This window comes from Venturia canescens, chromosome 5 (assembly GCF_019457755.1).
Source record: "Venturia canescens isolate UGA chromosome 5, ASM1945775v1, whole genome shotgun sequence".
NCBI classification, from domain to species: Eukaryota; Metazoa; Arthropoda; class Insecta; order Hymenoptera; family Ichneumonidae; genus Venturia; species Venturia canescens.
This window is the reverse complement of record NC_057425.1, coordinates 7,578,694-7,603,638: the sequence shown is the minus strand read 5'-3', so window position 1 is coordinate 7,603,638 and position 24,945 is coordinate 7,578,694. Positions and strand designations below refer to the sequence as shown.

At 39.2% G+C, this 24,945-nt stretch overlaps 4 protein-coding genes across 8 annotated transcripts in view; 2 read left to right on the top strand and 2 right to left on the bottom strand.

Annotated features, from left to right (window-relative positions):
- exd (extradenticle) overlaps positions 1 to 12,449 on the bottom strand; it is a 52,858-nt gene extending 40,409 nt beyond the window's left edge. For 2 of the 4 annotated variants that reach the window (XM_043420512.1, XM_043420514.1), the window contains exons 1-2: positions 10,443 to 12,448; positions 9,017 to 9,090 (exon numbers count right to left, since the gene is read on the bottom strand). In XM_043420512.1, coding sequence (XP_043276447.1) covers positions 9,017 to 9,090; positions 10,443 to 10,675 — 307 coding nt within the window. In that variant the 5' untranslated portion in view covers positions 10,676 to 12,448. Of the gene's footprint in view, positions 1 to 9,016; positions 9,091 to 10,442 lie in introns of all 4 variants that reach the window. The other 2 variants (XM_043420511.1, XM_043420513.1) reach the window with 2 other exon arrangements.
- Positions 12,450 to 13,164: 715 nt separating this feature from the next.
- LOC122411592 (ubiquitin-conjugating enzyme E2 G1) lies at positions 13,165 to 17,212 on the top strand. 2 transcript variants are annotated; one of them, XM_043420516.1, is made up of 6 exons: positions 13,165 to 13,335; positions 14,752 to 14,854; positions 15,013 to 15,110; positions 15,349 to 15,527; positions 15,839 to 15,967; positions 16,240 to 17,212. In XM_043420516.1, the coding sequence occupies exons 1-5, from the start codon at positions 13,290 to 13,292 to the stop codon at positions 15,917 to 15,919; spliced, it is 507 nt and encodes a 168-aa protein (XP_043276451.1). In that variant the 5' UTR covers positions 13,165 to 13,289; the 3' UTR covers positions 15,920 to 15,967; positions 16,240 to 17,212. The 2 variants fall into 2 exon arrangements, with proteins under 2 accessions (XP_043276451.1, XP_043276450.1); XM_043420515.1 differs by lacking the exon at positions 13,165 to 13,335 and adding an exon at positions 13,412 to 13,535.
- A 371-nt stretch (positions 17,213 to 17,583) lies between these two features.
- On the bottom strand, positions 17,584 to 23,147 carry Dhap-at (dihydroxyacetone phosphate acyltransferase). Its single transcript, XM_043420509.1, has 6 exons — positions 22,255 to 23,147; positions 20,922 to 21,332; positions 19,877 to 20,393; positions 19,334 to 19,620; positions 18,983 to 19,236; positions 17,584 to 18,314 (listed from the first exon to the last, which is right to left on the bottom strand). Exons 1-6 carry the CDS (start codon positions 22,544 to 22,546, stop codon positions 17,979 to 17,981), a joined length of 2,097 nt encoding a protein of 698 aa, XP_043276444.1. The 5' UTR covers positions 22,547 to 23,147; the 3' UTR covers positions 17,584 to 17,978.
- A 175-nt stretch (positions 23,148 to 23,322) lies between these two features.
- On the top strand, positions 23,323 to 24,095 carry LOC122411593 (RNA-binding motif protein, X-linked 2-like). The gene has a single exon (XM_043420517.1). The coding sequence runs from the start codon at positions 23,468 to 23,470 to the stop codon at positions 23,885 to 23,887; it is 420 nt and encodes a 139-aa protein (XP_043276452.1). The 5' UTR covers positions 23,323 to 23,467; the 3' UTR covers positions 23,888 to 24,095.
- The last annotated feature ends 850 nt before the right edge of the window (positions 24,096 to 24,945 follow it).

Below are 24,945 nucleotides of genomic sequence, written 5' to 3'. Positions count from 1 at the left end.
AATGAGAGCGAGAAAGCGAGACGTGAGGACGACGAGTCCAGTTCACCTTGAATGTTGCCTCTGCTCCGCGCTCGCTCGCCGCGTCCGCTACCTTTATGTGCTCCGTCTCGCGGATTTGCCAGTGCTCCGCGCTCGGTGCTCTCTAGCAAACGAATTCTTGCCATCTGCATGCTGCTGCATAGCTCTCGCGCGGTCCACTCTTTACGTGTGTGTGTGTGTGTGTGTGCATTTCGAAGGGGACGAAGAACGACAGGGGGAAGTTGAAACCGGGAGAAAGAGGCCTGCGCGCGAGCTCGAGAGAGAAAGAGGGAGCGAAGCGACGAGCGTGCCTTTAACACATTCACATTCGATGAAAAACCGCATTCCGTTTGGTCAAAGCGAGAGGGGAGATGCTCCGAGGCTCGCTTCTCTCTCGCCTCGCGGTCTCGTTCCTATTTCCCTTTCTTTCTCTCGCGGCGCTGCGTTTCCAATATCAATCCCGAGGTAATATGCGTGCGCCGATTATAATAATAACAATGACGCGATAATGAGAAGAAAATCGAGATAACGGGGCGTTTAATAAAAGGCTTGTCCTTCTTTTTTTTATTTATTTTCTGTAACTGCGTGTACATTGGAATTGAAACGAGATCACGACGCGTGAATAAATCAAGATCGGAACGTGCGTTTTCCAACGACGCCGTGTATTATCTCTCAGCGTTTTCTTTTCCTCTTTATTATCTTTCTCCTCTCCTACAATCTCGCCCCTCATTTATTCCTGCTGAATGAAAAACGCCCTATTAGATCGGAGCGAGTGCGAAGCGTATAATAAACAACACGCCCTTAACGATCCAATAAAAAACCTGATTGCGATCGCACCGTGCAATTGCTCGCTCGCGCGATACTCTTGCCCACCATCTTTCTTTCTTCTGTCTCGGCGGAGGAAACTATAAATGCGTGCTCGCGCGTCCGCACATGCGTATATTTCCAACGCACGAAACGAGTCGGATCTTCGAACGAGGAATCGCGGGAGCTGGAGCTCTGGAAAAGCGGGAAATTCGCTCCTCCTCGAACGAGCGATTGAGCGAGCTTTGTTCGCCAATTTTCGCATCGTTCGCCTCGGCGAAAGAGTCCACTTTTTATCGCAACGCGCTCCCTCGAACGCAGTTTCGTAAGCGAGCGGTTTAAAAAATGGAAAACTCGAGCCCGAACGAGCCTATATTTTATTCTAGACACAAGTCGGAAAATTTTACGCGTACGCTTGCCTCAAATGTTCATGTATACGTTTGGATAAAAAAAAATACAAATAAACCAATAAAGAACTCGATTTAGCTGTTGGAGTGCAGCTAAGTGCAGCGTTGCACACACGAGGAGGGACCTTTCACTCGCCACATACGCCATGGGCGAGGTGCTTCTCTGCTGGACTCACATATACGGAGTGTCCTCAAAACTATTGCGACGGTTACAAACGAAGTTTGCGACGTCGGAGTCCAACGAATTTGGCGATAAAGAAACATTTCCGGTCCGTAAAATTTTTTATTTCACGTAATTATTGGGCTGGTTTTCGAACTTTGTAATTGGAAAATGACTAGAATTGTTGGAGAGTTTTTTAGATCATTTCGTTGGTCTCGAACGTTGCGAAGTTCAACGTCATGTTTCTGCCGTGTGCGACTGCGTCGTCAATTATTTATATCGTAAAAGTTTGTTGAAGAGCGCGAAGCTGAAAACATCGTTTACGACGTTCGAGGGTCGGATCGAGTTGACAATAATTTCGTTCCGTTTCCACACTTGACGACAAACATCGGCTGATTTTTTCGAAAACATGAGATTCCGAAGACTACTAATTGAGGGTTTGGGCCAAAAAATGTACCACCGCGCTGTCCATCGAGATCGAGCCCCTCGACGATGGCATGCAATGAATTTGGGGAAACCGGAAGAAACTTGTTGGACGAACGCACGAAACTCTGGTCCAAAATATAATCCCAACAGAAATTCGTCTGCTCGAACTGACCATGCTCGCCGACGTTCTTAAACTGCTCGACACTCGACGAAAGTAACGAATCGCTGATCACAAATATCCTGTGCAATGGAGCGAGTCCCGAATCGACTGTAACACGAATAAATGACGTAATTAGCCGGAAAGAGAAGCCAAAGGAGTGCTTAATCGAGCTCGAGGGAAGAAAACTAATTGGACAGCCTGCACCAGTGCGCTGCAATCGTGAGAAAATGGCACAAAATAAGAACAACATCGACAATAACAATGACGCAGAGACACAAATATTCTTATAACCGGGGCCGGTCGCTTACGAGCCGTAAACGAAATACTGACAGGTTTATCACGTTCATTAATTGCCGGATAATTAATTTCGTATCGCGACGAGGCAATCGGCGAATAAATAAAAATGCGAGTGTATAAAAGAGGAGTCCCGGGACACGAGGACGGTTGGGAGTGAACTTATGCGCAAAGCACGATGCACACGGGAACGTACGCGCGCTCGGGCTTCTCTCGTTCGTACATAAAAGTATACGTTGAAGAATTTTCGTCGCGCTCCGCAGACCGGAACTTCGATGGGCGTATACCTATACGATTTTATGCCCCTCTTGATCTTTTTTACTGCAATCTTTTGCACGACTTTGTAACGATGCAGGGAGTCAGATAAAATGGAAAAGTGCGCATAGGTGCGCGGAAGGAAATTCGGTGCGCGCTCCAACCCGTTCGGGTCTCTGCAGCAGAGCTACAATTTCCGTATTTTTTCCGTCGCTCTGCGACTCTTCGCTCGATCTGTAGACGCACGAAGCTCGCCACGGGTTTGCCGTTCTCGAGCTCGAGACCCAAAACTCGTTGACTACGCATGAGAAACGCGGAACAGCAGCGTCCGCCCGGCGCTCAGACTCCCGCAGAAAATGTAGAAAGATCGAGCAAGTTACGCGGTGGGAAGAAGAGGCGCACGAGCCGGGGAGAAACCGGAAAAAAGAGCAACGGGAACTCGGAAAACTCGGGAAAACTTTCGCTCACCGTCATAAGACGTTTTTTTTTTTTTTTATTTTCCTTATTTACGATCTGTTTCTTACTCGCGTTAACTGACCATGAAACTCCGCGCGGATGCGAGTCGAAATGTTTATATCTTCAATTTTACCGCGCGTTTTGTTCGATCGCGCGGTACGATTTTCCAGCCTCGCTGGAACAGATGCTCCTCGCTCTTGGTCGACTCGAAGGCTCGCGCGATGCCACCGGCAAAAATACTTTTCTCTGTAAAATCTCATCGGTGAGAGCGCTCACTGAGGAATCCAAGTTTGGGAAAAACTGCGCGACCAGAAACTGCTCGAAAAACGAGGGAAACGGTGACTCAGATTTTTCGATTCGTAAAGAAATTTCAACACCTTTAAAATCGAATGAAAATATCGAGGCTCATTCTACGGAATCGAATACTCACGAATTCCAATCAGTACTAAAGTAACTTTGATCCCGAATGAGGAAAAAGCTGTTAAGGAGGAACATCAGCTTGAGAAAAGTGGTCCTAGCTTAATGAAACTTTTAGAATACATTTTTGGATATATTTTCTGTAGCCTCTCCAATTTTTAATCCACTTCATTCAGCCATTTTTCATACTCAAAAACAAATAAAAAATGGTGGTAGTTTAGAAAAAAAAAGTACTATTCCACAGTTCGAAGTCTAAAGAACATGTGTGCAAAATTCGAGGTCGATTAATTCTGCCATTTTTTTTATATATCACATAAATTCCACCAAAAAATGTTTGGGGGTTAATCCCGTATAAATGAAGCAAACAGGGTTTAAATAACCTAGATAATTTAGATAAAAACAATGAAATTCGTATTTACATAGCCTCACTTTACGCGAAGCTGACGTTCCTCCTTAAGGTGATGGATCAGTCGGTAATCACACCTCGAATTTTTGAAATTTAAACTCTTTGACATCGTTCGTCCGATTAAAATAATAAAAATGTCATCGTACGCAGCACGATCGCAAAAATCCGATGACTTTTTTATTTTTTCGATCAGACGAACGATGTGGAAAAATTTTCTTTTCAAAATTTGCAGCTATCTCCTCTCGCACTCACGGTTGTGATTACCGACTGATCCATCGTCTTAACCGAACTGAGTCATGAAAATTGGATGACGAATTTACCGAGCCGAATGATCTTGTGCCACGGAGAGATTATTGTACGAATTTTCGAAATTTTTTCTATAGTTTGTGGTAACGCGGTACCGTATGATGAATGACGCTGAACTTTGCAACGTTGGAGTCCATCGAAATAATGGCAAAAAAGTCTCTAATAATTCCAGTAATTCTCCACTTTCGTTCCCTGACGAATTTCCAATTCACGCAGTTTTTCAACTTGCAACTGATACTTCGTGAAATAAAAAATTGCTCAATTACAAATATATTTTTCTTTCATTTCGTTAAACTCGAACGTTGCAAGCCTCAGCGTCGTCGCATGTTGACATTGCGCTAATTTTTTGAGGCCACACAGTAATTTATATAAAAAACAATGTTTGAGGCAAAAGCGAGCCTCGATTCACGAAAACCGTTATTTCAATGAAGCAAAATACGCGACATGGCGCCGCATATAAATTTTACGATGCTTATAATACTTTCATTGTGCACCAATAAAATTTCGCTATGCGCAAATACAAAATTTTACTCTACGGTCCCTAATCGATTTGACGCTTTGGCCGTAGCCGAAATCTTTTTCAGATTGTACGAAATTTCTCCCTTCTCCGACTCGCATTTTTTCTCTGAATAAAAAATGTACAAATGATGATGGAATTTTGGTGACTTTGAATATATTTTGATGAATAATTCAATCGCAAATTTTGTGTATTAATTATTTCTGGTACAGTGTGTTGATGAAACTAAGATTTACCGCGCTGCATATAATTTCAACATTATTTTTCCTGGCAACGACGACTCGGTTGGACGCTCCAGAAAATCGATTTGTGATGAAAAAATTCTGTGCAATTGCATTGTTTTTAATCAATCGTTGGAATCATATTCGCGACAAAATTCGTGGCGATTTCGAGGGCCCGAAGCATCAAATACACGAAAAAAGAGAAGCGTCGCCACAGAAAATGAGAAAAGAAAAAGATCTGTCCGCAAGTACGGAAGACAGTGAGAGAGAAATGGAAAGGGCCCTCGGTCTCGATTCCGAGAGAGGAAAATAGAACTGCAGAAAACGAAACAGCGGGGATCCTCGGTGTTTTTGAGGCTCACGCCCGGTGAGCCCTCCTCGGCTGCTCCTCGATCCCCCGGGACACGAATGCGGCAAGAAAGTCCATTCCCTCGTTCTTGTTTCATTTTTCTCTCTTTATTCCCCTCCGCTCATTTCTCCCCCTGCATCTCGGGGTTGTCCAAAGTGAATTCTGGCTCATTTCTATTTTCGCTCTTCATCTATTTTCTCGGAGAGGCATATTCGTCGGGCCGCAAAAAATATTTTCCACTATTAATTCCGCCAAATGTTGTTTTCCTCTCGCCTACAAATCGATCGGTTTTAATGAAAAATTCGTCGACACGTTTCGTCACTTAAAACTACCATTATTGGAGAAAACTGCATGTGAAGTGCACCCACTCCACGACGAAAAAGTACCAAAAGGATCGGAAGGAAGCCGAGCCCTGATAATTGATCCCCCGCACTCTTCGATCCCATTTTTTTCTTCCTTTTCTTTTCAATAAATATACAATAAGAGCGAGGAAAAAAATCGAGAGGTGTCCTCAGCAAGAAACTAACCCGAGGCGCTATATAAACTGAAAAGAACTCGCTGATTATATTAAATGGCTGGTAAAACGATCTGCTTAACATAGCGTTTATCTGCTCTTCCTTCGTTTTACTACTTTTTCACTGCCTCGTCAGCCATTGCCCATAAAGTCTCAAGCTGCCGTGCGGCGCGCCCTCGCCTTCGAACTCCTTTTCTCTTTCTCTCTCCGCCGCTGCTGCCCCCCCCCCCCCCGCCCCCTCCCTCTTTTCTCGTGCTATATCTCCATCGGTCTCACGAAACCACAATTTCTCGATACACCTTTTCTCTCACGACTGTTCATCCTCTCAGTTTTCTTTTTACTCTTTTCTTCCGACGTCTTCCCCCCCCCCCCCCCCCCCCCCCCGCGGCGCTTCTACCGGATCCGTATATATTTCATCTTTCTCTACTTTTTCCCCACTTCCGAGTCCGAATATACGAGAGTCGTTCGCTGCTTCGGTGCCCGACTTTTCATCCATCACCCCATTTTCATCCTTTCGAAAAGCTCCTTTTGACCGACTCGTGGGAGTTATGAGAAAAAATGCGATCCCGAAATCTTGTGGCAGGTTGCGCAGGTACCACACAAACCGATTAGCTCTCAGGCGGGATCAGATTTTCGGTGCGTGCGAGCTATGGAGAGCAGCACTACAGTGGATGAGCGCGCTCTCTCGTGTCCGAATATGCAATTTTTCTGATGATATTTTGACTATGTATATCATTGAAAATAATCAATTTTTCGGAAAAAAATAATGATTAAAGTAATCAAATACAGTTTTTGTAAGATCAACAATGATCGCATTGAAAATAAAAATGAGGTAAAAGGAAAAAAACTGTTTGAATCGAGTGACGTTTTAAATGTCGTCGAAACAGAAAGTTTAGTGGATGAGTTGAGAGTGGTTTAACCTTTTGATCCATTTGGCCCGTTTCTCACTTTTCCATGGATAATGAGCTGCGCCCTCTGGGAAATAATGAAATTTTACTGATACTTCAACGTCTCGGGGTCGAAATTGTGCATTAGAGCACTCTCGAATGCAACAATATTTTCTCGATCGAGACATGATAAAAATAATAATTTTTATTTTGTTAAATAATGCGAAAAGTAATGATTCCCATGTGCGCCTGCTTCAAATTGCACCAAGAAGTTTTTAAATTGGCCGCATGTAGTGACACTGTAGACGCTGCGCACGGTCCTTATTCGAGGAAAGCTCTCCTTCAACGGGGACTCGAATAAACTTGGATTAAAGAAGAGCGAATTCGCTGCCAATGAAAAACCCAATTCAGAAGCAAATTTCAATGTTTTCCAAGCTCCCCGTGTCGAGCATTTCGGTCGATAATTTTCTTTGTTTTTCCACCACCAAAATTCCCAGCAAGTTATTATCGTGAGTCGAAAAGTCTCGTGGAATTTTCACTTGAGATCGGAATTGAGAATAGTCGAAAAATCCGATGAGAAAAGCGTCTCGTCCGTAAACCGGATTCGGCCCGTGAAGTGTGCATCGATCGTTACAAATATGAATGGCTGAACGCGATGTGTACACAAAGCGAGTGTGTTCGGTGCTAAGAGAGATCGAGAGAATCTCAGCGGCGTCGTCATCGTCGTCGGGGTCGTTCCCCCTCGGATTGTTCGTGAAGAAATATACATACTCGAGCATATATGCGTGCACGAAGATGGTCGCTCGAGAGGCAATAGCCCGAGGAGTTTTCTCGAGTCTGTGATGAAGAGAATGAAAAAAAAAAGTAAAAGAAAAAATATGCTCGGAGGGCTGAATACGCGCGATCTCAAGCTCGTGTGCGCGTGTGCGTGAGAAGGACAGAGAAACAGAGAAGGAATCGAGAGTCAGCAGCTTCTCTCGAACGGACTGCCCGTGTATACGTTTGAAAAAGTGAAGAAATAAGGAAAAAAAAAAAAAAGAGAGAGAGAGAGAGAGAAAAAAGTTTCTTTGTAGAAGGCATTTCTAAACACGTTTCGCTGGATCACCGATTCCGAAACGGCGCGAAGATTTCTTTTCCTCGAGTATTTCGACAACAATGGCTTTCCTTCCCCCTTTTTCTTTGCAGCTCATTCTCAAGGCTTGTTTTCTTTTTTTCTTCTCCCTTCATATTCGCTTTGTCTCTTTCTCTCTCTCTCTCTCTCTCCGGCGTCAGTGAGAGATTTTGTTTATTTTCTCGTGTTTTCGTTTGTTGCTATTTCTTGTCGACTCCGTGCATCGGATTTTGTCCTTGAATATGCTCGACAAGAACGCGTGCCCTCGCGCGTACGCCGATGCTTTAAATTCGCACGATTTTTCTATGCTCAACTTAAAGTTCAAGTTGACGAAACGAATGCGAGATGAAAAATGCAGAGTGGGTGAAGCTAAAAGATTATTATTGCGACGAAAATATTTTTTTCTCCTCTCTGTTCACGGATGGAGAAAAATTTTGCACTGGAGACTAAATAAAGAGGAATAACGCCGGACTCGACGTCTCCGAGGCTGCCGGTCGAGGGGAGGGGAGAAACGGCGGGAAGGGAAATCCTCTTGCCGCAGGCGTCGAGAAAGAACACCCTAAAAGTCGAAACCCCTCGTAGACGAAGGTTCATAGAGCCTTTCCTCATCCCCCTTCGTCCAGGAGCAAGGAGAAGAGAGAGGGAAAAAGAGCCGAAGAAATATATACGTATCAGTTTCCCCTGGTGTCGCCAGGGCGCAATAATTGCGCGTTCCGTGGTCTCGCGATCCTTGCGCGTTGAAAGTAATTCAAACACGACGTTAAAATAATGTTTACGAGTTCCAAATGGGACGTACGGAGTTGCGGCTGAGGAGCGAGGGCCCCGGACGAAAAATATGAGGATTCGTGAAAATCTTACGACGCTTTCGAGAATAATCGTACCGCGGAGCACCCTCGATCGGGGACTCGTCGTTGACGATCGCTTTCGCACGTTTGTCACCTGAATTTTATCAACTCGCTAAAGATCACTGAGAACAAAACAAATCTTTAATTGTAATAAATCATTCTCGTTGTTTCATCATTCGTTGAATAATTCGCATGGTTAGTAATAAAAATTGGAAAAAGTTCGCTTCGTTTTCGTTCACCAGCCCACTTTCATCAAAATACAACAACGTTTTTCATTTCTCCGTGGCAATTAATCACAGCCGAATTATTCCCGATACACGTCAAACGACGGCTCGATTCCGAGAAAGCTCTTTTGACAGCGGGTCATAAAAACAGCTCGCCTCGCATATGCACAGTGAAAAGAAAGAGTGAGGAGATAAAAGCAAGATCGTAATGTAAACAAGTACATCAATAGAAGACTCACCGGTTTTTTCCTTTATCTCGCAGAGTACGGAGAACAGCGCCCCCTTCATTCTGTGGCAATTGAGGGTGTGTTTTCTGTTGACAAACAGATACGACGCTCGATTTATATACACGCATGACTTTCCTCTACACCTGAGTAACCGAGCTGGCGTCGAACGCGAACAAATAGAGCACGCACTCGCTAAATTCTTCGGGCTTTACGATTCATGAGCATTGACTATTGTGAAATAATAAAAAGGAAGAAGAAAATGTAGAACGCCGAGTGTCTGAGATCCGAGCAAACACAGGTGGAAAAATAGAATATTTATCGCGCTTGTGTCATCGTCTTATCACGAATTTTTGTCGATTCGACGATTTACATTTATTATAATGGTAGATCGATTACGAAACTGCTTAAACACCTTTTAGTACATTTACACGCGATAAATGTATTTTTCATTTAAAGAAGAAGAAAGACGCGACAACTTTCGAGACAGAAGGAGAGATAAAAATTGAGATCGTGCAATGTTCCCTCAAGACTGCCAGACGTCCAGACTTTTTTAGTTTTTCTATCTTACTACTGTCTTAAAGTCTTCGATTATTTTTAAATATTTTTTAATATCATTGCTCACACACTTGTCTCAACATCTATTTTTCTTCGCTTTAGACACTATATTGTGTCGAGAAAATGTTCCAAAAATTCGTCAATTTTATTTCCTTCAAATTTAAAAGACAAAAATTGGCTGTCAACGTTTGAAACTCTTCACCCGAATTATGACTGAATTTTATGCTACAATTTGATCACCAAATACTAGAAATATTAATATCGCTAATGGTTTGAAATTTCCAAAATACTCTTCATTCGCTATCTCCGCAGACAAATATTATTTCTTATAATTATAAAAGTTCTTGGAAATAAAGAGCAGTTTGTGGCACAATATAATAGCAAAAATGACCGGTATTAACAGTTTTCGAAAGCAATTCAAATTCTGTTAATTATTTAAAAAATTTTTATAATCGCGAAATTCTCTTAAAAAGTGTACTAGTTATAGTCCCGTCAAAAACTCGAATAGCATTTGAAAAAGCAATGTTTTTATACTGCGATACTGCAAACGCAACATCATCAAAAACGCACTGTTGTACAGCAATTTTTCTTTTAGTTTAATTGTGCTTTTTTACTCCCAAGATTGAATAAACTTTCTGATGAATCATAAAACCATGAAATCTCTTGATAAAAAACTGAAGAAAATTCGACACTTTCAACAAAAGTGGCAATTAATGATCCCGAAATTACTCTCACGTTAATGGTACACGGCGCATAAGTTCGAAAAAAATGTTTGGATTGACAGCCTCTCCGGACTTGAATTGAAGAATTTGACAAACGAGCAATAATCGGTAAAAGCTAACGCTGAGAGTCATTTGAATTTGTCAATTTTTCACGTGCTCACCTCGCTTGTGCTTCGTCCAAGCTCTGATCCGTGATATTCATAATCTGCTGTAGAATTTCACCGATGTCTTGTTTTCTTGCTTCGACGCTTTGATCGGGACCCTGGGTCGCCGAACCGTCGGCGGGGCCCATGCTACCGTAACCGCCGGTATTCTGGGCTCCCTGACCCTGCTGTCCACCCATTAGACTAACGCTTGAACCACCGTGTTGCAGCATCCTACCAGTATCATCCATCAACCGTTTAAACTATTTCACCGAGATTCTCGCACAGTTAAAAATTAATCCTCTTTGTTCGTCCGATCGTTCGTTTCAATCTTCGAATATACCTTCGTATCACTTGATTTTTAAAAAATCAATCACACTTGATATTTCATTCGGTTTCAGCGTTCCATATTTTCAAAACAATCTTTTCACCGAACTTCTTTTCTAAGGATTACTATCCTCGCACGTGTCTCAGTGTAAATAATCCATCGACACGAAAACACATAACCAAGTCCAACGCACTTTAAATCCTTGTATTTATACCGTTAATTCCTTCGCGACAGAGCATACTTTGCGAAAATGTGGACTCACATATACATATATTTATATGCGCTGATACAAATATATACATATACGTATATATATTTTTTGTTGGTGTTTTTTCAGGAGTCGAACAACCACCAACGTTCCCGACTGAGCCACTCGTATAAATATCTGGTCGTGGTTTTTTTCTTTCTTTGAGGTTAGGGGTCGCCAACTTTCTTCTGGTCGTCGTAGCACTTCTCGATATACTCCGAAATTCCTCGCGCACTAATGCACCAAGATATATATATACTTCGAGAATGACGCTTCTCTCCACCCAATCTTCTCAGCCTCACTCACTTTACGTTCCGTCTTGCTTTCTTGCTTGATATCAGCGCGATTCTCGACTTTATTTTTTAAAAAAAACACACCGAGGCCGTTCGATTTAATCTCTCCTTTTGTTTTCGAAATTGGGAATAGATCAAACACCTCGGAAGTATACGCGATGCAGTTTAGTATACGTTAGTTTCTTTTTTTCCTTAGTTTTTGTGTAGTATATATTTCTCACCGCGATGGAAAAGCACCACCGGGCATATAAAATGGCGTCTATATGACGGATTGTCGAATATTTCTTTATATATTTGTTTTTTATTTGTCTTAATAATATTTATTTCGTTATTGTTATTATTATTATTTATTTTTCTTCAAATTACGTATACACGTTTTCAAGGTCGCTCTGTGTGCGGCGATACCCCTCCCGACCGAGGGGTCACTGTCTACTACCGCCTCTCGTCTCCACGGTGATCCGCAAAACCTTACTCTTCTCCACTTCCCCGCCGTTTCTCGTGTTTGTTGCCCCCTCCCGCTCTCTCTCACTCGCTCGTTCTTTCGCTCAAGCGCCCCGGCGCTCTCTCGCTCTCTCTTCACTCATTTGCGCCATCTACTGGCTTCAACTATACTCTTTTCGTTGGACGAACGTTTCGACTAAAACGACGCTTTTCCGCACCCATCCCCCTATCGAAAACAAACACAATCCTGAGGCTTAACTTCGTTATGCGTTTTTTCCACGCTTTCGTTCTTCCAGTGTTATTTCGTAACTCAATTTTTTTTATTTATTCAGTTCTTTTTAATTTCTTCATGCAAATATAATAAACTATTCAATGCTTCACTAATAACTCGCCGTACCCAACAAATATCACCGCTTATTCGATGCACCCACTATACTTCTGTTCTCTGTCTCTTTTTTCCTTCTCACCCCTCCCTCTTCTCTTTTTTTACTTCACTTTACAAAACAAGGTACCGCGTACTCTCTTATCTCGCACTTATTCCGACTCGTTTTTTTTCTCGATCTAATGGATCCTGTTCATATTTTTCTATCGTCTTTTCCGAAACCCAAAACATACACCGGCTTGATTGTGTCTGTGAACCTTTTTTGACGACCATTATAACGACAACCAATCACAATGTCTCCTTTCCACATCTTCGTTCGCAGTTCAACATTTCCGAAAGAATCGAATCCACGATAAAAAACATAGAAAATAAAATTGCACAAGATGAAAAATTGATCTTTGGCTTACTCCGCTAACCTGCGCCATTGCAGCGCTGTCGTCGCGTTCGTACTGCTGCATTTATTTGAAAGCGATTTAAAATAGTTTTTATTTAATATTTATGCTGATATCAAAACCTCAGACACAATTTTGAGCCAACATCTTGATATTTATTTACATTCAACCTTAAAAAAAACATTTCGAGTAAGTACCAAAACAACATAAAACAATCGCCAGATACGTAATTGCAATGAAAATTTCGCAGTTATCTCAGGAATATCAAGTGAGCGATGGCTCATAGTATTCCGTATATTCTAGGGGCGGGGTAACTCTTCTATAGATATATTCTCGAAAATTGTTTTTCGTTCAACAACAATGTCGGTATCTCGTGCTCCAAGGAGCGTCGAGATATCAAAAATTAATCAAAAACCTAAGAAAACTTGTTGTCTATTCCAATACGATACTACTCACCAATGATTGAAAATATTTGACAACTTTATTATGAACAATTATCTCGAAAAGGTAACGAATTCGAAAAATTTTGTAAAGTGATATGCCTGCAGAGGCGCTAGTGAGTTCTGATGGGCATAGAAAAGTGAGTCGAAGCGTGAAGCGCGCAGCCAGCGCGCAGCGCCGCGTATTGGACGACAGACGGAAGAACATATGTTTAAGGCCAGTTGCGCACGCGCGTCCATTGCTTCCGTGACCGTACCTATAAGCCATCTTTTCCCCGAAGTCAACGCAAAAGTGATTGTTTTTTCAACTTTAGGTCTTATTTAAACGAAAACTTTTTATTAATGTCAGAGCCACAGTCCGCGCTTCTACTAAGAAAACAATTAGCAGGTACGGTTTAATGAATTGTTAAGAACGTATTGTGTATATTGGTTGGGGATTCTGGTGCGTGAGTGAGTGTGCGTGTGTGGGTGTGTTAAGTATGAGTGCGAAGGAAGTCATGACGAAAAACCGGGCCCATTTTTTTTCTTATATTTTTCGCCAACCGAAACTGAACGACCTCGCTTATGCGCTTTATGATAAAATCCTCCGTAATATCACGACGTTTTTGCCATCAATTGTTTCGAAGAAAAATGTATCTCTATTTTTTTCGCATCGCACAGAGAAAAAAGTGTTGAGGGTTCTTTTTTATAGTTTTATTTGAAACTCACGCAATGCGAGATAACGCAAAATAAATTTCTATTTCTTTTTCGCAAATCGACGTATAACGCGGGTCGTTTGCCAAAACCCGGTGGTGTGAAAATCAATACGAGGTCGTCCACCATGGTTGAACGTTAACCTCTAGAACTCGCAGCCATCGTTTTCTCGTGCTCTTTCTTCTTGTCTTTCAACACAATTTATCTCTTTTTTTTCACCAGTTGTGAAATTTTTTCATTCCTTACAATGACTAGGGGCCGAAATCCTCGAGGACTGTATCATTTTCTCTTTCTTCCCAATTTCTCTTTCTCACTCTTGCTCTCGCCTTACATTCATCGCGACGATCGTTGTCCCGAGCACGCCGGCTTTATAATATAGCTCCCGAGTCTAAAATAATGAGCAACCATTTTATTTATAGAAATTTTCACTCCACTCTCCCGAAAGCCTCACAAAATAATATGAAATGAAAAAAGTAATGTAAAATATTACACGAGCCAAATTACTATACACGCTTTGGGAGACGGGCTCGTCGCGAATCACGAAGGTCAATCTTCCTGTTCTTTTTTTTTTTTTTTATCCTCACAGTTTCACAAGTCGAGGCGCGCACCACCGAAAATTCGACATTTTTGTCTTGGCTCCACCCAAACTTTTGATTTTTTATTTTCTCAGCTATCAAGAGAAACGGAATATTTTTCATGACGAAACAAAATGTCGCATCTGTACATAACCTACTTATTTGAAACGTCTAGACGAATTTTTTTTTTAGGAACAAAGAAACTGGTTCATCATTTAGATTCCATTTTCCAGATCTTGTTATGAATCTCCTCTCACTATGAACCACTTTCTCCCTTAATCTATAATAAACTTCTGCGGTAACTGTTAAATATACTGTTGAAGACAATTTTTTTCTATCATCAGTTTAAGGCGCAATGAGTATCCATTTTTATAAGATCCAATGGAGTGAAATTCTATAAAATTTATGTAATTTTTACATTTTATTTTATTGATGAGTTTCCAAGAGAGGGCTTTAATAGAAGTTCGAAACAATTAATGATGTATTTTTTGTTATAATACAATTCGTGTACCTAAAATATTATATCTTATCCCCAGAATTGAATAAAAACCCAGTTGAAGGGTTTTCAGCTGGTCTAATCGACGACAATGATATATATCGCTGGGAAGTGCTTATTATTGGACCTCCGGACACATTGTAGTGAGTAAACAAAAAATCCTTTTTCAAAACTGTAGCTTTTCAGTTACAGAAACAATCTAACGAACATTTTATCAGAAGGATTAACCTCAAAGTCGATGCGAACGATTGATAGATTCTCATAATCAGAGTGGACGATATTTTTTTTTTTTTTTTTTCAGCGAGGGAGGTTTCTTTAAAGCACATTTACAATTTCCCAAAGAGTATCCACTCAGGCCACCGAGAATGAAATTCATCACAGAAATTTGGCATCCCAATAGTAAGTTTTTCATTTTTATTCTACCATTGATATTTCGACGAGTAAATCAATTTAATATGCATGTACAGATTTTTTATACAATTTTTTAAGAGCAAAAGCAAATATTAGAAATAGATAGTCTTCCCTTTTGTTTTCTTCACACTCCTAAATATATTCATGCCTAAATGATTTCAATATTTCGAAAAATATCTTCAAGATTTTAGAGTAATTTTTATTATAACGTTTTTACTGATTACAGTTGAGAAGAACGGGGATGTTTGCATATCCATTTTGCACGAGCCTGGTGATGATAAATGGGGCTATGAAAAAGCATCCGAACGATGGTTACCAGTCCACACGGTCGAAACAATTTTAATCAGTGTCATTAGTATGCTGGCTGATCCAAACGATGAAAGTCCTGCCAACGTGGATGCAGCTGTAAGTGTTAATCATATATAAAAAAGTAATTGTAGCCAAATCTGTCAATTTGTAGCCCAAGAAAAACTTTCCATGAAATTGTTGCAATAATGCAATCGAATTTAATTATTTTATCATGGCAATTTACAAGTCTGTACTGCAGCTTCGGAATTCGTTCAACATTCAAATTTGATTTTGCACTTTTTAAATACTTCATAAATCTTTAAATCACCTGGTTCCAATAATTTGTCAATAGTTTCCATTTTGCAATATCGAGAAACGTTAGAGCTTTAGTTTTTTATGATGATAATTCGTAAATTTATTGCTTACAGAAAGAGTGGAGGGAAAGTTATACGGAATTCAAACGAAAAGTCGCAAGGTGCGTCCGAAAAAGCCAAGAGGAGTGTTTGTAGGGGCGGGGAAGAAACAAATATTCAAACGGAAAGACTTATTTAATTCTGGTGAGTGTACCACTGTATTAATCTTTCTAATCAAGATAAAATTACACTTTGTTCCGCTATCGATTCTCCTCTTTCTACTACATTTATTTTTCATTAATTTTTCTTGTCCTAATAATTTACGTTCTTTTATTATTATTATTATTATTATTATTATTGTGGCTAGAGCAATATTATTTTATTTGCAACAAAAATTTAATTATTTGTCCATTTTTAATTTCTTTTCGAGCACAATCAAGTACAATTTTTGAATGAACAATGTTTCGTTAAAACAGGGAAGCCGCGAGCACTGTAAGAATTAAATCGAAGTTGAGCATAACGCTAACCCGACATCAGTGCGACTGGGGCCCGTCCTCAAGCAGAAAACAAGCGACATAAAAAAAAAAAGAAAAAAGCGAAAAATACATGAAGAACGAACGAGAAAGAATAGAAAGCGTGATCAGGATGAAAATAGGACTGTCGTTCGACAGCAATTTTGTTTTCACTCTCTGAAAAATCGCTACCGATTATACCATCCATCGAACACACAAAAAAAGAAAAACAAAGAATCACAAGGAATCAACACATCCGCAGCTCATCTTTTACATGATAAAAAATTGAAAGAGAAAAACGAAAGGAGAAGAGAGAAAAACAAAGAAACGAAAAAAGAAACTTAACAGCTAAAAACTAATTTACGACTATACATAATACAAAAATCATCTGTATGAATACTACTTTAATATTAATAGTTATTGTAAACTCGAACTATCTCCCGCCCCGGAATTTTCTGAATTCCGTCGCCCAAAAATTTTTCCTGCCAACCGCGCGCCTACCATAATAGCTGCTCCCACCTTTTCCGCTCTCCTGCCCCCGCCCCTTAACTCCTCTTCTTGTAATTTAAAATAATGCTTAATTTGATCATTTAATAACAATTTCCTAGCGTTGTTTCGTATTTTCTTACTTTCGTATATATAAATAAATTTTTGTAAAGTCAAATGAGCAGGATGCAATAATACGTCGATGTAAAAGTGATAAAAGGGAGTGAGAAAAGTGGGAATAAAAAGGACTCTCGTCCTTTTCCCTCTGTGCTAAATTCGCAACGACAAAGATGTCAGTTCTGCTTGTTTATCGTCAAACTACCTCGGAACGTTCCTTCGTTTCTTGCCATAGTCTCATTGTTCAAAAGTGAAACATAATTTGGTAAAATTTTTGAAAAATGAAAAAACACAAGAAAAAATAATAAACGAAGAATTACCGGTTTACTCCTAATTTGGGTTATCGGAGAGTTAATCAAGAATATTCTCAAATATAAATTCCGGATATGCTCTTATTTTCAATGACATTGCAGGTTTATTATTAGATACATGTTGGACTTTGACGGTTTATGATTTCTAGCGAATTCCCATGATTTATTCTCGTTACTGATACGATTCATAATAATTGTGTTTTTTTTTCTCAAGTTCCCATCATCAATCGTCAGATATATAATTTATTATTGCTCCATTTATCGATTCTTTTTCTATTATCGACACATCGGATCTTGTGACTGTTTTATTCGATTATTATTAGTACTTTTGGACTGTGATTTGCTGGAATTTTGGGGTGCGTGCCAAACTAATCGAAATTAATAGACATTCGAATTACGAACGATCAAAATATATTTATTCAGAGAGACGATTTTACATGATTTTGAATTTCTCATGAAATACATAAAACAAAGTCGTTATGAACATGTGAACTGTGAGCGTAAAAAAAAACTCATTATATTTGAACATTGCTCTTGGAACAGCAACGTATTCAACAGTCTTCGATAGAAAGTTTAAACAAAAAGCGATCTGCAGAGTCTCAACTCATCCGAACGCCTTGTAAAATCTCTAAAAAATCTTTGAATCTTTCCATGCAGACATTGCGATCGATTTCGAAGTCAATAATGAGAGCCCAATTTTGGTTTTTCCTTTTTTTTTTCTTCCTATTGGCAAATGTTTAGCTTGGTATTGTTATATTTGTTTTGGAATTACTGTACGAAGAAATGCTTTCACAGCTTTGCTTGCAAATTATTGTCCGTGTTCTGGGAAAATTGCAAAACTACGTTCAAATATGATCCGCGAGAACGATGGATCAGTATTCTCTCCAAATCGATTATTATCTTTGATAATTTATCATTATTTATTTCGTAGATTGAAGACTTTCCTAACGAACTTATCGCACCGTTCGCTACTAAACTGGCCAACGTTGTTTGGTAGAGATCCAATGATAATGTGTAAGGATGCTGCACCATATTATCCTCCTCGAACAACAGCTTTTCCACTCGTTTCTGAGATTCCTTCAGTATTGGCTTTTCCGTTCTCTCGCCCATACTCGTATCATCCCACTTGAATCAGAAAATGAAAAATCAGTTCCTATTTCGTCAACATCGTGGATTTTTTTCAACGGCTTGAAAATTGTATCGATTATCATTCGCATATACATTTTCTGGGTAAAGTGTCATCATTGGAATTATTAGCAGAACTTGGGTATTTAGTATTTTAATATAAATTTGGTAAGCCAGTTTGAATTCTATTTTCAAAGTCAACTATCAGTAGTTTGAACAAAATATAATTCGAGAACTCAAAATTGTTTTCGCGTCATACGGATTCGTTGATTTTGTTCAACATCATTTTTTTTAATACTAGAAAATGGGAATCAATGAAAACGGGGAATTCTTGAAGTCTTGTGAGTCTCAAAGTCATACTTTGATGGCTTTTAAAAACTGTTTTTTTTTTTTTAAAAAAAAAAGAGATTCGGAAAAGAAAATGGAACAATCAATATACTTTACTTGGAAAATATCGAATTAATGTTAAAGTATTCTTCGTTAAATGGTCTTCGGAATTATTTTTTCCAAAAGCCAATGTCCACGATATTTGAAAAGTCAGAGTTCTTTTAGATTTTCATAAAAATGTCTTCAGAAGCGAAATTGTGCCCAAGTGCAAACCTTGGCTGAGAGTATGTGCGGAAGTCCGTCAAAAATTTCGATCGGCAATGACATTTATTAGAACTCACTTGTGACAAAACTGTACAAACGATGTACGCAGCGACACCGAACGGTGTCATGAGATTGCGCAAAAGTTGGTACAATTTCGAATTTGTACCGGGCATAAAACAGTCGTTTTCCAGACGTAAACAATTTTCCTTTATCAAGAAAGATATGCTATTGTCGAATTCAGCCTCAACGTCGAACCAGTTGACGTCCAACGGTATAGCGAATTCCGTGCTGAGTAAATTTCTCAGGAAAAAATATTGCTGAAGCGCATTATCTGTGAAAGAAAGTAAAATTGACGATGAATGAATTTGTGGGCCAATTGGAACAACGAATTTCCCAATAATCTTGGTTTTTCTCGAATTTTCTCTCACCCCTTGTAATGCCGGCTCGGTGAATGGCGAGAATGCACATGGAAGGTTTCGCGAACACGGCAAAAGTAGGATTTACGTAAATCGCAAGATTAACAGCAGGCAGACTTATTCTCATAGTTCGATTCTCCAAAAGATGACCTTTGACACTGCGGTTTTTGTTGGAGTGGGTTTCGCGATGTCTGTCCTTGAGAACCAAATATGTTTTCGCGTCAAAACCCAAGAGGTCCTTGTGAACGTTCAAAGATTCGATTATTTCGTCACTCTCGGATTTGAAGTTCTCATCGGCACTGGAAAAAAAATCACTCCTTTATTGTTTCGTTTATTCGATGATTGCATGATGTGTTATTGATTTTTGTGTATGAGAGTGGAAATATTCACTTCAATCATCAATTTTTCAATTCTGTTTCTTCACCGATTTACATTGTATAGTAGGAAAGATGGTCAATCTAATTGTATCCACAAATTGAGATTCCGTTTCTATAACGCCAACAAATATTCGTAACGTGTCAAAGGTGCAAATAAGTAAATTTTTGTCGTACTGACTTTTGAGCTTTCGGTGAAACCGTTGCTCCCAACGAATCAGTCATAATATCTCGTAGCCAGCAATAATCCTTCACGAGCGAATCGATAGTGTACGGATCGTCCGGATACGACTGTACTCTCTCGTTGTAAAGCACCGCTATCAGATTAAATGGAGTAAAGATGGTATTCTCCTTGTGTTTATTGATAATCTCGAATGCAAGTTTCGTCACTACCTCGGGAGGTAGTTTAGCGTTGGGGGAAAGTGCAACCATTTTGCGTATTGACGAATTAACGTATTCGCGAGCAGAAATCGGTGGTGCTATGTTGAAATACACATGGCCATGGGCCTGCGGTTCTCGCAGTACTGACAAAGAACGGAAAAGTCCTGTCGTCGTTTCTGCTGGTTTTGGTTCACCCAGCAACTCGTAAGCGAACAATAATTCTTCGAGTGGCCGGTCGTAGGTTATACTCATCGGTACAAAATGTATATCTGGTACATCGCCTTGGAAGAGGCCTTCCAGAATCATTGCCAAAAGTCCTGAAATTGAAAAAATCAAATAACTCCATGTCAAATATTTCATAAATATCTGTTTTGCAGATTTTTATCGTTCTTCGTATTTATAAGCCAGAGTTTCTAAAACGAATAAAAAACATGTGAATTTTATAAATTTGTATTCTGAAGAGATTAAATGTACCAAAGTATTGCAATGCATTACAAAATCAAGCTAGTAAACGTCTTTGAGCAAGCTGTGATTGATTTTATTATACATGCTCAACTGATATTTATCTACATATAAATATGTACAATAAAAACCGCAATGTTCTCTCTATTTTACAGAGTTATTTTCTAAATTCTTATGAAAATTTATTGAACTGAATCATCAATGTCAGCGAAGCCCGAAAACGTAAATACATGCAGATTTGTGCACAATTCTGCATATGATGAAAAACTACATTCGATTATGTGAAAATGATGAAGAAGCAATGACACCTGGAAGATCATTTTGCAAAAATCATGCGCTATCTTTGATTTTAGCAAACACAGATAGAAAATTGTAGGAGTTACCATATTTGGGCGCAAGACTTTTTTGGCTTCTGCTCCTGGTTCCCTCGATAAAAAATTCTATGGCCCTGTCGCTGTGGGCCACTAAGGAAGCAATGTAGGCCCGAAATATCTCTTTGTATAAAAGATCGGTTGAAAAACTGCGGCGCATGTAGAAAGCACCAGTTTTTCTCAATAATTCTCCAACTATTTGCATACGATAAAAATCCATGCCACTCGCTATGTTAGGCAAGGCCATGTCGTGCGAGAACAAAATGTATGACATGAGCACAAAATCCAAATAACTTCTGTGAGTTAGAGCATAGACGTACTGCACTTTCGAATCACACATTTGCGATCTCAGTTCCATTATGAATTTTTGATTCACCCGAAAGCTCAAGAGAATTCTCTTCAAGACTTTTACTACGAGTAGACCTGAAGCAAATAAATTTTGTTTTCATATTTATTAATTAATATGGTCATGACATTTTTTGGAGTTCCTGTAACATAAAAGTTAATATATCAACAGTTCTGTACAAATTATAGATGAAAATTTGTCTGTGAATGCTTGCTCTGAATTCATGAATAATACATCTTTACTGTGAGTAACGAGACATTATCTCTGAATATATTATAAAATAAAGCATGCACAAACAATATGAATGTTTCCAAAACACCATTTTCTTTTTCAGTCTACAAATAGGAAAGACTATTACAGTTGAGAGATATCAGAAGCAAATTGTAATAAGGTATTGTTCATTTCTGAATAGATAAGTAGTTATTTCAAATCCTTGCTTTACGTTAATTATTACGTTGTTGGATCTTTTTTAATGCTTCAGGCATAAAATGATTTTAAGTGGTTTCAATGCATCAACTTATCAATTCTGGCATGGCCTACATTTTAGAAAAGGTAAATTTTCAGTAAATTTTCAAATGATGAAACTTAAGAGTAATATTGAACTAGGAAACTGAAAACTGTTCATCATTATGACATGATAATTTGCACAACCGAAACCTAAAGAAATTTTTTGATCATCACCCTATTGGTTGTTACTTAGAATTTTCAGGGTAAAGCGATTTTTGAAGTATAAATACTATTTGTCATATAACCTTCAAAAACTGTCTTCAAACACTCCGAAAAACGTCGTCTTTTGTTTGTGGAATTGAGCAACAACCATAAAACAAACATAATAGACAATAATGATGAAAAGTTCTTTTCATACGTTCTAATAAAGCTGCAAGCTTTAATCCTATCATATTGTTAAATTTTCAATTGGAATTCGTATTCATGTGAATGAGTGCGAGCGTAAAGTTATACGGGCTAGCGAAATAACATAGTAAAATAAAAAATATTTACCTATCCAGCGCACAGTCGGAAGATGCGCTTTGCTGGCCATTTCTTCCAACATATCATGTGCTTCTCGCTGAACGACAGATTTGTCGACATTTCTGGCAGCGGCGAGAGTTTCAATGGTGAGAACAACCCTGGGAGTTAAAAGTGCTTCTTCTATGGCTCGTGCCCTGGAGTATTTTTCTTCAGGTGGTAAAGAATGGGGAGCAAGGGGCTCCATGGGTCGTGAAATCCATAAAAGATCAGATTCCCGGCGTCTATCGACGAGGAGATCAACGAATTCGGACTTTCGTTCCATATCTTTAGCGTCGTTTTTGACACACTATAGAGATGCGTCGTCGTTGTTAGGTGCCTAACTCAACTTCGTACCGGAACGTTCAATTCTCATTTGTACCGTTCGTAAATCGTTTCAGTCTCTAGTTTTCACGGACAATACAAACATTCACTCTCATCAGCCAGCGCCCAAATACGCACTAGTAACGGCAAAACAAAGTCCAACGTCGACCAACATTTCCAATTCTAATTAACGTGACGTGTGCAGGTATTGTCGACTTGAAACCTGGCTCAATGTTTGACTTGTTCGAGAAAAAAAGATGAAAAAAAAAACAGGTAGTATAATGCACACTGAAAACGCTTGAGAAAAGTGTATTTCGCATTTACACGCGAAAATGATACGAGGGTCGTCTGCTAGATTCTGACAGCCGCTATTGGCGGCTTGATTTTTACGTTTTTTTTTATTTATTTGACCGCCGGTACCACGCGATCGAATACCCAATCCCGCTTCTCTCCACTTTCTCACATTTGTCCGGCAAATCGAAATAATTCGTTCGGTTTAAGATGCACTGCTAGCAATATTGCAGCACTGCAACGGAAAAAAAACGTCCGACAAGCCGCTTTTAAGTATGGAATTTTTATTTTTATTTTATTATAGCTCGAAAAATTCAGCATTAAATGCGAAAAAATAGGACACTTGCTGTAATACAACAAGAATGCGACATCAGTCGCCGTATTCACGAACTACGGAAGCGCATTCATTATTTTTTCATGGTGTGCGTGTAGAGGCCCAACCAATCAGGTGAGTTGATTTTCTTGAGAAATTATGCGTCCATGTTTTATTTTCACAATGCATTGACGAAAAATATCGAGGAAAAATGTACTTGCGGTGAAAAAAAGAATTTGAAAACGTTTGAAAATTTGATAAAAGCCAAAGGTGTAAATAATGAATCCGTTGACCAACGTGAAAAACATTGCCAAATTAGGCGAAAACGATTTACGAGGAAATCAAAAAACTTCGTGGCACGACGAATATAGGGACAGCGCTTGGATTTTCATCGGTGGTTTTCCTTACGATCTCACCGAAGGAGATCTTATAACAGTATTTTCCCAGTACGGTGAGGTCGTTAACATCAATTTGGTTCGCGACAAACATACGGGGAAACAAAAAGGCTATGGATTTTTGTGTTATGAAGATCAACGGAGTACCATTCTCGCTGTGGATAACCTAAACGGTAGTAAAATTCTAGGAAGAACGATTCGCGTCGATCACGTTGCCAATTACAAAGCACCCAAAGATTCTGCAAAAATCGACGATGTTACAAGGAAATTGCGACTCGAGGGATGTGCGCCGACGAATAACTAAGCTTACGGTTTCTCATATTTATATTTAGGCTTTTTTGTACTCTACCATTGTGAACTTGCTAATTAATGAATAAGAACGAAAACATTTTTGTACACAGTAAGGAAAAAATTTAACATCATTTACCTAATCCCTCTTCAAAAACCCCGCGTTCGAATCGATGTAACGAAATGAAAATTTTTCGGTTTGGAATAAACGACCTTAAGAACAACGTGTAACTTTTATTTTTCTCGGAGAATCAAGGATGTCCGAGTATATAAACTGTGTAACCACTTTTTAGTTATCTTTCACGCTCGCGCAACTGCATAGACTACCTTAATGGGACATTCCCTGCTAGCCAGAAGGGCCCTTGGCTTCTCCGTTGAGTCCCAAAAGCTGCCACCTGAAGTTGTTCTTTTTTTCCGAAATCTTTCGCTGTGAAAAAGAAAGTAGCACCGACCGGATGGATAACCTTGATGGACCTTTTTTCGGTTTTCGTGGTTCGAATTCGTTTCAACAAATCCCATGTTTTTTCATTAAATTATTACAAATATTCATAAAAGTTTGAGCTCCTTTGATATTTCTCAGAATAGAATTTTTTATTTTTATTTCAGTACATATTTCCTCAATTATTTATTCTGAATATTTTATTTGTGTATTGTATTATTATATATAATAAAATTTTCATACACTTTGCGATATGCCATCCGAAAGCGTACAGAAGTCCAAAGGTTATCTTTCGGACGGCTGCGAGAACTATTAAAGGGACATTTGTATACCGTTCCATTAAGGTACCTTTTTGGCACCTTACTGAATATTGCTGCAAGGGAATTTGAAGCTCTATAAAGATCTTATCGGCAAATTGCATATAGAACCGATGTTCCAAAAGTAAAAAAAAATTGCTGAAACTGTGCACGCATGCACATATTAAATTGCTAAAAACACGATGGAAAAAATGGTGCTTTATTTTTTTTCACTGTGAAAAAACTGCTTTTCCGAATTTAGAAAATAGAAAATAGAAAATACATCAAAGTTAAATTATCCTTTAATTTGTGTATCAGCATACACCCATTCCTGTATCA